This window comes from Tigriopus californicus, chromosome 3 (genome assembly GCF_007210705.1).
Source record: "Tigriopus californicus strain San Diego chromosome 3, Tcal_SD_v2.1, whole genome shotgun sequence".
In the NCBI taxonomy this organism is placed as follows: Eukaryota; Metazoa; Arthropoda; class Copepoda; order Harpacticoida; family Harpacticidae; genus Tigriopus; species Tigriopus californicus.
Window position 1 is genome coordinate 1,236,629 of NC_081442.1, and position 12,156 is coordinate 1,248,784.

Consider the following 12,156-nt stretch of genomic DNA (forward strand, 5'->3'; position numbering starts at 1 on the left):
TTTCAGCATCTGTCCTTCCTATTGGATTGCATCTAGATCTGTTAGAAGCTGGATTGCCGTAAAGATAAGCAGTAAAAAATGTAATCTGCTCTATTTAAGAGGGGGATGATTTTCTTGAAAGTATGTTTTTATTGTGGCCCATAAATTCTGGACCTCCGGCGCTCAAACGTCTATGTAATTGCCGCTTTCGAAGAGTCTAAAATCTCCCCCTAAACCCGCCTCAGAACTTTTTTTGGTACACTTCTGCTTTGGGTCAAGTCTTGTCACGACATTTAATTGCTCTCGAAATGATAAAATGTGTATTAATTTCCAGGACCTAATATGTAGCATTAAAAGCTCATTTGCAGTCAGGATCCTGGTTGGTTTCGTGCCCCCTGCATTATTTGACTAATTTTCTTGTCCACTTTTTTGTGTGTTCATTCTGACGAGACAGGTTTTTTTATAATCCTTTCAGAAAATCCTCCAACGCCATGTCAATCATCATTTCGCTCAAAATGACAACGAGGTCTCGGGAACCACCCCCGGATCCCAGTGTCGGGCCCAAAGCAAGAAAAGTCGGAAATATACCGACCATAATCAGTCAGAGTCGACGAAGAACCTCAAAAGAGCGGGCGTGAAGCTCAAATTCCGACACACCGTGTTCTCGGCCCGTATTTTCGATTTCTTCGATCCGGGAATAATGGCCGGGATCAAGCATCAAGTTTATAATCTCGAGGGCATTGGAAGCCACAAGTACAACATTAGTGGCGATTCAATCACGTTCAAGAGTCGAGTGTTGGGTGTGAAGAAACATGATAGAGCAACAACCAACTCACTCCAAGGGTGCCAAGACAACCACCACCAACAACACTCCCTTCACGAAGACAACAGCAACGACGACGACGACGACGACGACATCCATTTGGCCCTGGTTCGATGGACTCCAGAAAATCTGTAAGTATACACCCCGGACATAGTAGTTTAGGTGTCACTCCAACATCTCGGGAAGGCAGGTAGAGGGCTACTACCAATTTACGAGCTCGAAGACTCGTACACTTGTACGGTATCGAAAATTGTAGAGAAGGTATGCGGACTTCTGGAAAGATTGGAGGAGACTGGGCACATTTTGTCATGAAATATATATTGTCGAATGAGGTGGCTAAAAGTAGTGTTCTGGGCCCATTTCCTTGGAAGTCTTCTAGCTTTTGAAAAGAGACCCCAGGATGACTGGTGAGTTGGAAAGTGATTGAAGAAAACTTCAAATGGTATGGGGCATGTTTGCTGTTTAAGTAGAGCACATTCCATTCTGCTGGACAGGACACAATTACTGACTGATCAATAAGATCATGCAATCATATGTTGTTGTTCCATTTTCCTATTATTGTCAAGAATGTTCTCCGACCAAGAGTCGTCGAGTCATTTGAACGAATTTGTAGCTTAACTTAAACTCAACTTGTCTCGATCTTGGTCAGTCCAGACTTGAAGAAAGAAAGAAAAGGATCAGGGCCTGACAAAAACTGCGTTATCATTTCAAGTCGGAGCCCAGGTTTTCTTCAGCTGAAAGAAAAATCATCTGAAAAGTCTCGAAGATGGTTTTGAAGTAAGTGGCTAATGGAGAAGGAGTTGTTGGGTTTTAGTGGCTTGTTTTGTGCCAGGAATCGGATTTGATACGGGTTACAATGGCATTAGGAACCGACGTGCCCGAAGCGTACCCTTCTTTGTCAAGATTTTAAGCTCAAGCACGAAAGGATGTATCTGAAAATCGTACCCTTGGAACGGAAAGTGACAGACTAACCATTTCGAAGTCAATGCTGTACTCGTTTGTAAAAGCTTAAAGAGACACCACCATGCATTCTCTTACCATACTCTACGTAGCTTCAAATTATCATGCTGACACATGAGCAAGTGTGAAATACTCCCCGTCATAATTCGTATCATGCAAATTCCTCTCTCTTACCTCTTTTTCTTGATCTTCCCCTTGCAGACTGGATGATGAGTGGTTGCCATTGGGCAAGATTCAGACCTGGAAGACCGTCAAAATCTGTCATCTCCCCGAGAAGGCAAAGGTCAAGCTAGGTCAAGACCTGTTCGGTCTTGGTCGATCCTCTGCCCGAACCTCATCTCCCGCGCCTGAGCTCAATGATGTCGTCCACGAAAAGTCCACTTTGATCTCTGCCATTCCTCCTCTTCAAAATGGAGCAGCAATGTCGACGACCACCTTCGTGTCAGCGGGAGCTCCGAAAGGCGCGAGCAGAAGGAAGCAATACGCCAGACCCAAGCCCTATCTCTAGTGAACTTGCCCAGGCGTCTTGAAGCCCGGCAGAAGAGGCGCGTCGGCGGGGATTTGTTCTGAAACCGACGGAAGGGTGACTGATGAACTGATGATGGAAACAAAGACAAGCATGTTGACAGACATCTCTCTGGAGGCCTCTCTGAGATTTGCCCTTGGGAAATTTCTCTCAGGGAAACTTGAGTGAATGTCGAGACAAAGGTGAATCAAGATCAAAGACGATCCCGGAGCTCAAGACCGGAAGCCCGATTGAAGAGAGCGCCACTTGCTTGGGGCGTCGAAAATCCATTGTTCTGAGTCGATGAGTCCAAAAAAATCAAACGCCATTCAATTGGAGAAGAAAGAGGAAGTCAACATCCACGCGAGATTGCTCTCCCTCGATCCGAGAAAGATCGACCGAGAAGAACTACGAGTACGACGAAAACGAAGGGAGGCACTACTTCACTCTTGGAAATGGCCCTCATTTCCTCTGCACCCTCTGAGTGGACCACTCGTTGCAAAGGAAGTCATTATGCAATCAATTGGCAATGCGTCGTTTTATCCGTCTTGAACCAGACCGAAAATCTTGTCAACCATTTGACCCACCTGCCATTAGCTCAACATTTGGCATGCAAATCTGCTCCTTCGTCAAAATGGGCATTATCAACTTGATCCCTTTTTCCTGTCCCTTCTTCTGTAACTGTGATAACTGTGATACATCCTTGCTCCAAGCCACGAAACTGAGTTTTGATTAGCCTTAAAAGCACTTGTCCTTCCCAATGATCTCTTTGTCTGTCTCCCAAACTTGCACACTCACAATGTGAGTGTTTCTCTTGTTCTGAATTCCCCATCAGCATTACTATTTCAACAATCGACTACAGATGTATCGTTGGCTTTTCCCACGATTAGTGGACTCGAACCAAAATATTTTGAACAACACTTCCAAGTGCGTCTTTTCACACCTCGATCACTGCCAAAAAAATGATCTTCCCCTTTTAAGACTGGAAACATAAAGCTTTTGCATCTTTGTACAAGTTGTTTGATACTGATAAAACTGTCCGTTACCCCTTTTTGTCTCGTTATGTACTAGCAATGACCCTTTTGTTATCTTTTAAACTGTGAATAGTGTCCAATTTCGACCCACCCAACCCTCCATCTCAATCTTCAGTGATTTCACTCCCCTTTAGAGCATTCTGTAGGTTTTTCATGTTATCTTTAGTTTATTTAGTGCCATCATCAATTCTTTTAGTTCTGTGCTAGAAAATAAACGTATCCATGAATGAAGAGAATAATACATTTTGGACCTTTTTGAACATCGGCAAATTAATAGTGGTAAAGCCATCATAGACATAGAAACTCGTATTTCGTGTCCATAGGTCTTATTGGCTTTAAGACAGGAAATCTGGGGACCTTTGATTGGTTTAGTCGGGTCCAAATTGATAACTGCAGCGTGGGCACTATTAGGTCAAAACAGCTAATAAATAATTGGGGAAACTCAATTGCTTTGAAACGAAAACGGAACCAAGAAAAGGTGTTCATCGTCAACATCTCTGGCAGAGTGGTCCTCTAAACATCCTCAAAAGAGACCCAAATCAGTTGTATTCTATACCAAGTCGACTTGTTCCCATTCCCACTTCCCCTGGCTGTCACAACCAAAAAACAGTTGGGCCAGCCCTAACAATTGTACAAATAGTTCCTCCGGTTGTCTGTTTATTCACGTGGCCTCTTTTTGGGGGGTCAATTACTTCAATGCACATGCAATCAAGGAAATCAATTGGTTGAGCTTGAGGAGATTGGTTCTCCTCTCCCTTCAGGCGATTTCGGTTGCCGCTCCATTTGCATGCCGTCGAAAAGNTTTTATTCACGTGGCCTCTTTTTGGGGGGTCAACTACTTCAATGCACATGCAAGATGGCCTATGGAAACGCTTGAGTTATGAGTGAACTCTCCGGGTCAGTGGATAACCAGAGAAAGACTTCAAGGGGAAATAAATCAAGGAAATCAATTGGTTGAGCTTGAGGAGATTGGTTCTCCTCTCCCTTCAGGCGATTTCGGTTGCCGCTCCATTTGCATGCCGTCGAAAAGTCTTCCTCCGTTCGTTCTCCATTCGAAAACTCAAAAGAATTGGTTCTACCCAAAAACTCTCCAATGGGTCGCCAAGATCTCCTCCTTCCGTCAGCTGGGTTGAACCAAATTCTGGTCATCTTCCTATCCATCCCAAAACCCCTCGACTCCCCATCGACTCCCTTGGCAAATACCTCACGAGCATCTCGAGCCCAGGAGCCCCAACTGAGCCCTGATAAAACTGACCCCAGGCCATCTCACCCCACCTGAGTGAGTAGCACTGTACTAGGCTTCTGACTTGACTCGGTATTGAACTTAAAGGTGAAAAGAACTCTCAACTGGATGGCATGGAAATGTGGAAGAACCACGAGAGTCTGAGAGTGACACTGTCATTATTGGCCCAATACCTCTTTTTCTCCTCTAAAAATGGGTTTTATCTAGCGAAAAGGATCTTGGTTGAGAACACCAACGAGTTCGGTAGAGTTCAAGGTAGAGTTTCTTACCCCCCCCCCTCAAAAAGCCCACGATCAGATCGTGGAAACGGCCGGATCGTAAAACTCACCGTAGGAGGCATTACGGACTACGTCCGGACGGGGGAAAAATGGTTTGAATTCTTGTTTCCAACCACGGCATCACCAGTTATTCATTATCACTACTTTAAGTACTGGCTGGCTTGCTCTCTTTTTTCGCTTTCGCCTTTTGTGCCTTCATCTCTTGGACTTCTTCAACATCACGATTGATCGAATTGGGCGGCTGAGGGGCTGGACTGCTAGAGAGAGACCTGAGGGCAAAGTGGGTGTTGTCTCGGAAAATTCCATTCTCGCTCAGCGGTATCCTACTTTAATTAATCCACACCACCGATACTAGGCTACTAATATAGAGGAAGAAGAAGAAGGGCTCATTGGTGTTTGTACGAGAGCTCGAAGCTTGGAAGTTAGTATTGTAGAGGCTGAATGAAAAATACGGTAGAAAGCTTTACGTCCAGATTGATCCATGAACACAAATCAAAGCCAATGGTGTGATTAACTTAGTTTTAGGTCTTGATCAAACGAGACCCATAACTGAAGTTTTTTTTAAACTTGAGGCTGCCAAATGTCCTACAATAGTATATTCAGATCTACTCGCCGTTCATCTGGCAATAAATTAAAAGGCTAGTGTTTCCACTAACTAGAAAATGCGATTGCTGCATATTTTCTCTTTCAGGAATGTTGCTGTTATCGCATCAATACGAGTTGAGAACCCTTCTCAGAGATAGCTTTCATCAATTAAGACTCCCAAAAGAACAAGAATCTCGAAATTCAGGAATCGAAAGGAAATCATTTCTCCAACACATTTGTCGTGACAGGTTCGGGTTTGGCCATGAGATTCTTCTCGGTGAGGCTACTTTTTGCTCTCAGACGAAAACCGGAGAGTTTAGGTAATGAATAATTCATTTTTCATTCACGTTTAAAGGGCATTTTGAACCACATCCAGTAAAAAAAAAGATTCCTCCTTTCAATGAGATGAACCAGGGAGTCTGGAATGTGTGAGCCCTTTGTGCTGTACCTACAGTATATTATGTATCTACTGGTGGTGCCTACAGTCACATAGACAAGAACAAGCTACGGTCTGACCGCAATTCAAATGTCATGTTGGATCATCTAGCTTTTGTAAATGATCTGTGCTGCTCGGAATCCCCGCTTGGAAGACTTCTTGAGGCGGTGTTTTTACAACCTTTTTGTCGACGTTCATTCTGAACAGTCATTTCCCGTTCGTGGTCGTCTAAATCAATTCGGTATTGATCGTCCACTTGTTTTGTTAGACCCCGTCGAGGCATTGTGTTTGCGACTGGAAAATCATGTTCGTGTCTCATTTCTCGCCACTTCATTTGACTAAACCAAACATTTTGACCCTTTGATCTTCATGTATCCGTATTATAATGGATTGTATTCACATTAAAACGTGGCAAGAACGGATCAGTAACTTTTACTTTGGAGGCTAGATCTTCATAAATGGATGTGACTGACTTTCGGAGATTGCCACATGTCTGTGCTTATCTAAACATGAAGCAAACAAGCACATCAAGTAATCCGAATTTTGTTGGTTTTGATTGCAGGCTGTTTCTGTCTATTGTTAAATACTTGGTTTCTGGGTTGAATTTGAAGATTTGGGATCTAGATCAGTTTGCGTGAATTGACGTGCCATCCAATAGGAAGGTCCCAAGCTCAATGAACTCGTACAAGTTTTCCATTTTTATTGCCATCGTTTCTGTGAAGGATAGATTTGTGTGGGAGCAGACCCCTATGGTTCTGACAGAACCATTGTTCCAAGACACGTGGACTATCCACTTGTCCCGGGAAACGTGCATCCACTGTCAAAAAGGGTTTCCCCAAAAACCAGCATTTTCGAGATTAGCATTTTACAAGAACAGTTGAACCCAAAACAACCACCAAATCAGCTGTTGCGTCAGCTGACATTGTCCTGCTATGACTGGTTATATCGAGAAGAATTTTGATCAGTGTTGTGGATGCACATTGAGTAAATAGTCGTACTTGGATCTCCAATTCTTCACCGGGGCTTAAGCATTTGTTGCCATCTCTTTGATCCCTTCAAATGGGTACTCAGCACGCCCACGGGCAAAAGGAAGTATTTGCTTCACAATTATGGGCTTAAACCAAGCTTTCTTCCAATTATTATTTTGGCAGAAAAGATGCCCAAATAGTAGGATATGAAGTTCAATCCCATCATTCTTTAGTTATCATTATTTATCAGTAACACATTCATCGAAAAATAAATGATCGTTCAGGATTACAAAGCAGGAGAATCCCATTTAATGACAATGGTTTCTCTCGTTGAACACCAGGAGACGTGGAAAATCGATACCAAGGGATGAAGCCAATGGCACTCGTTGAATAGAGTTGATACAGAGAGAAGAATAAACACCCCTAGGGACCTGTCGTATTGTACAGATGCTAAAACATGCTAGTACAGCAAGAAGATGAAGCTCGACAATAAACCTTCCTAATTCTACTTTTGGCAAGTACTTCGTTATCACAAAAGCTCCTTATAGGATATTTTGTGTCTTTCGGAGACCTCCTTAACGCCAATGTGAAAACTAAGACCAGCAACTTCAAATGGAAAATAGATCATTCCTATTTACCTCAATAGTTATATAGCATATGATCAATCAATGAATTAGAGTTGAGGGATCTGACTAGTCCTTGCATATATGATTGATCTGGATGTTTGGTCAAAAACATGTCCAATTCGGGCTTAAAATACTAGAATGGAATTTGACACCAAGACGTATTCGAAGAAAATTGTTGTCTTTTTCGTCTTACCTCTTAAATTGCTCGGCTACATCAGTTCCTTTTCATGAGATTGAAGAAGAATCTAAAATTCATATTTGTTGACAATAACCTAAATTTTTAATCGAACATGTGGAATGCATTTTACTCATCTCCTTCATTTTTGCATCTGAAATCTTTCCTACCAGTACATTTCGAGATTTTGCACCGCTATGGATCAAAAGAGATAATTTGGCCTAAAAAGCGGCTTATCGTTGGTTTAAGTTGTAAGCACCATTGAAAAGATTTTATTCGGCTTCTAATCTAATTGTGTTAAGTGTGTCATATGTAAGTTAGTCAATAGAATACGGTTTGAAGGCAATAATATACGCAATGTGATTTATTCTCGAAATTGGGTGGCGCGTGTTGGATTAACATCAAAGAAAAGAAGATCGTCTCTCATTACCATTATCGATTTCCTGCATTAGCCCTGCTCTAAGTACAAAATATATACTGGGAAGGGAATAGGGAAGGAATGAACCTTGGACACAAAGGCAGACGCAGAAACCAAAACTAATCTCAAAAGTGATCCGAGCGTCGTGCTGGCACAAAAAATTGGAACCCAGAGAAACGGCTCGAATCGAAAGTCGAGTTCAAAATAAGATGTTACACGATTTTTCACAAGACCAGTTCACATTTCCAGGGATTAATAACTGTAACAACAAACTGGACAAGAAGTAGCACTTGCTTAGCATTACCGTTATTAACCGTGTATTACCCGGTCAGCCAAATTGACTTTCAACGATATGATGTGTGATGAGTCCCTTAACTATGGAAGTTTTTAACAGTAACTTGTCTTGAATTGCAACGATCTAAATGCCCTATTTCGTGAACACATTATGAACAGGGGCTCTAAGTTGTTCCGACCCAAACAGACTGATTTGGTGGCATACTAGTTCACATACCATACTTCTAGGATTGTGTGTGTTAGCTCATTCATTTTAGACCGTCATTAGGCTGAGCTTGAATAGTTCATAACTTTGAACACTGCGTTCGATTGATCTCAAACTTGGGTAACGTGTTCTGAGTCTCAAAAAGTCAAACTTAACTGAAGGAGAAATCGCTTGATAAATCGGATTAGAAGTTGCCAATTTCTCCCCTGCTGTCTCTATCCAGTGATGACGTCATCCTAGAGGTGGTCATTTATCATTAATTTGAAATTACCCGATGATTATCAATACAAAGGATGCTACTAGTAATTGCACAGTAGACTCTTTGGCTTGTATTTCATTATGACCTCAACTATTAGCACTAACTTAAGAAAAGGGAAAGTCATGATGAAGAAAACCAAGTTAAGATCTAGGAGGCTCTACAATTTCAAGTAGTTTTTTTCTTCCTCTTTATTTTTGCCTCTCCGATTTCCAAAAGGGTAGATAAAAAAGAAGTACTAAAACATAACAAAAAAACCACATCGAAAGAAACTGGTGCTGCATTATTCATTCCAATTTTTGGGAGGAATCGCGGTTCTGATTTTTTATGAAGCAAAGTTAGAATCCATGTATCCCGCAGTCCTTTGGTTGTCATATACGACTTCAAATGAATGGTTTTTGACTGCAAAAAGTAACCTGATAGTCTGAAATAGGCAAACGCTTCGTGTTCATTGAAGATTGGAGCGCACCTGCCATTAAAATCACTTTGCGTGACATTTTTTGGGAAAATTGAACGACTCCGTGCCTTTGGTCATCAATCTTTGGTGGTTTTGTGTTAATTTGACGTGAAAGCTGGATCCATTCCTCAACCAATTACAACGACGGCTCAATTAAGGGCAGGAATATGATACATAGTGTGCATGCACACTGCTCCTCAGAGGTTCACACAACGGAACTGAAAGCAGATTCATTAACTGGGCTTCAAAGGGGTCTGTGAACCGCTTTTGTAATGAACTCGAAGTCTTGGTTGCCAATCGGAGTCTAAGGTTGAAGTACAGAATATACATTACGTTGGGCAAAGTATGAATGCAATATGAGCATCAAAGCAAATATTGAAATAACAACTTGTGTTCCAGAGGTCTTGGGACTCATTATATTTTGGCGAAACGGAACAAAACAAGAAATGACGTGCCTGTGCTCTACAACTGCAGACTTGACTAATGTCTGGAGGGGTCTTTACCTTGAATTGAGGGACTTTCCCCTCTCCTTCATCATAGCCAATGTTAGTTATTACCTATCCCTAGGGAACGACCGCTGATTCGCCCATTTATGGTTTTAAATCTGCAACAGAGAAGCATGGACGGGCTAGGCTGGATTCGAACCAAGGATAACAAGCTGGGAGGCGGACGCTTTACCATTACGCTACCGCAGCAAACATATCATTGTTACGGCTCTTGGAGATTTTTTTTTATTATGTTACTCAGAATGGCGAAATGCAGATCTTAGATTGTGGTTAAATGACACACAATGACTAATTTTTTAAAATCAATTATTTGAAAAGCTTAATTTACAATGACATCCAGTGCCTAGAAATCCAAGCCCATGCAAACATTGTAAGCTGCTCAGTAAAAAGGGTAACTCTTCCATCCAAAACCGAATGAAATGATGCCGGAATGTTGTAAAGAGGGTGCACTACAAACCTCTCACATAAAACGGTTTTACTCCTTAAAGACCTTTTTTTCTGAACTAAAAACCTATTGGCTTTCCATTTTCGTCCTTGTCAAAGTATTAGACATTAAGCACCTTCCATGAATACAATCACGGTATGTCAAAGTAAACAAACTTTCTACTCTACCTGGCAAATTCCTTTTTGTTGTCGCCTAAAATGCCGACTTCTGCACTGTAAAAGCACCCTTTTCAAATCAAGCTTTGTCAGTTGCATTCCAGGACAATATTTAACATTGTGTACAATGGAAGACTCGGAATCCGATTGGGACAGCATGTCCGAGGCTCCTGTGGTCGCAGCAGGTAAACCACCACCTTCATCCCACCACGGTGAGTGTCATTGGTTTTAACCCCTCTTTTGTATATTGACGGATGTCAGTCTATCGATCATTTTAATATGCCACAGATCGACAGAATGATTTGTCTAGAACGAAATCTCCAGCACCGTCACATGCTGACCAATTCCAACCGCCATTCGATTTCAGGTAATTGAAGTGCAGGTAGCTTCTTTGACCAAATTACTATTGTTCTCTATACCATTCAAGTTGTTAGATTTTTAGCAAAAATCTACCGGTTTGGAACAATGAAATGTTTTTTTTGAAAGTTTTAGCCTTACTTTGCATGAAATAGTACCTAAAACACGTCGTCATAAAATGCAAGCATGTTGCAGTAACGGCGTTTTATTTTTGCTAAATCTTCATCGATTGAAATCACTTTGGAAAACAAATTGTTGAAAAATTATCAGCAAGAATCAAATAACATTGAATAAGAATTGATATCATCAGTTCTAAAGCGAAAAAATGCTAATTTGAAACATTTCTTATGGATACTTTTTTGTATTGTATATCTCTACACATTCTTCAGAATTTTTTCGTTGCTATTTTCCATAGAAATTGCAAGGAGCGATTACATTTTCAATCAAGGGAGTTTTTACTGTGTTCAAAGTGTTTATTTTATATTCCTCCAGTAATGAAGCAAAATTGGAAAAGAAGACACAGGAGATCCAACAAACCAAGCCTTCGGCTCGGAAAGTCAAAACGTATGCTGTTACCGTGGATAGAAATGAAAAAAGTGGCAGCCGCTTTTCAAGCCCAGCATTGAAAAGTGTCCAAAGCCGTCAAAGCCCATCCTTGAATCTTGAAGCAATGGAAGCAATTCCGAGATCCAAGACGGCCTCTTTGAGTCAACCCACCGATTCGCGGGCCTTGAAGAGGACTAAAAAACTTTTGCCACACAAGGTAATCTTTTAAAATGAATTTTTAAAGTGAGGATGTGAACAGATTCTGGCATGCTCTTTGAAGGTCCTGGAACCCCAAGATACTCTGGATGACATTGTGAATGACCCCCTGAATGAGGATAACCCGACTAACTTTTCTGATGAAGGTATTGACAATCCAGCATTCCATCCGGATTGGTCATATGAAGTGGAGGAAAAAATTGATCTCAGCGATGAAGGACGCTTTAATGGAGAAAAGGCCGACCATCAAAGGATTAAACCGGATGAACGTATTCAAATCCTACCCTTTTTGGACATTCAAACGAGGTGCGCAATGTACATCTAAAAAACTGTGAATTCATGGTGTTTCACTCATGTGGGTAGTTTTGCTAGTAATAAGACTTTCCAAACAGAGGAATTCAGAAAGACTTTCAGACAGTGACTTTTCTTGGAAGGATTATATTAACACACACTAAATAGGACATTACCTTGACCTTGAAACATTTTTCCTAATCTTAGGTATTTCCAAATCCATTCAGAATCTTCAGAAGTCTGGGCAGATCGAATATTGGAGCCAACCACTCATTGCTGCTCTTGGTGCTTGGGTGAAGTTTTTGGAATATTGAAGATCCCGTTCATCCTCTTGTTCGTGCTCCTTGGGCAAATACTCAAGTGAGAGCCTCAAAAAATTGTGCATTCTTCCTGACATA

General features: G+C 41.5%; 2 protein-coding genes across 2 annotated transcripts in view; both read left to right on the top strand.

The window, feature by feature from the left end:
• The window catches only part of LOC131877866 (uncharacterized), a 44,077-nt gene extending 40,537 nt beyond the window's left edge, over positions 1 to 3,540 (top strand). Inside the window, exons 5-6 of the mRNA XM_059223681.1 lie at positions 455 to 933; positions 1,964 to 3,540. Coding sequence (XP_059079664.1) covers positions 455 to 933; positions 1,964 to 2,270 — 786 coding nt within the window. The 3' untranslated portion in view covers positions 2,271 to 3,540. The remainder of the gene's footprint in view (positions 1 to 454; positions 934 to 1,963) is intronic.
• Positions 3,541 to 10,206: 6,666 nt separating this feature from the next.
• Positions 10,207 to 12,146, top strand: LOC131877966 (uncharacterized). Its single transcript, XM_059223822.1, has 5 exons — positions 10,207 to 10,560; positions 10,637 to 10,715; positions 11,198 to 11,468; positions 11,532 to 11,773; positions 11,966 to 12,146. The coding sequence occupies exons 1-5, from the start codon at positions 10,314 to 10,316 to the stop codon at positions 12,120 to 12,122; spliced, it is 996 nt and encodes a 331-aa protein (XP_059079805.1). The 5' UTR covers positions 10,207 to 10,313; the 3' UTR covers positions 12,123 to 12,146.
• Positions 12,147 to 12,156: the final 10 nt, after the last annotated feature.

Excerpts from the sequence above, each read along its gene's own strand:
- LOC131877966 (XM_059223822.1), top strand. The coding sequence starts at position 10,314 with ATGAATACAATCACGGTATGTCAAAGTAAACAAACTTTCTACTCTACC. Across the intron at positions 10,561-10,636 it reads ACCACCTTCATCCCACCACG|ATCGACAGAATGATTTGTCT; the intron begins GTGAGTGTCATT and ends AATATGCCACAG. Across the intron at positions 10,716-11,197 it reads CAACCGCCATTCGATTTCAG|TAATGAAGCAAAATTGGAAA; the intron begins GTAATTGAAGTG and ends ATATTCCTCCAG.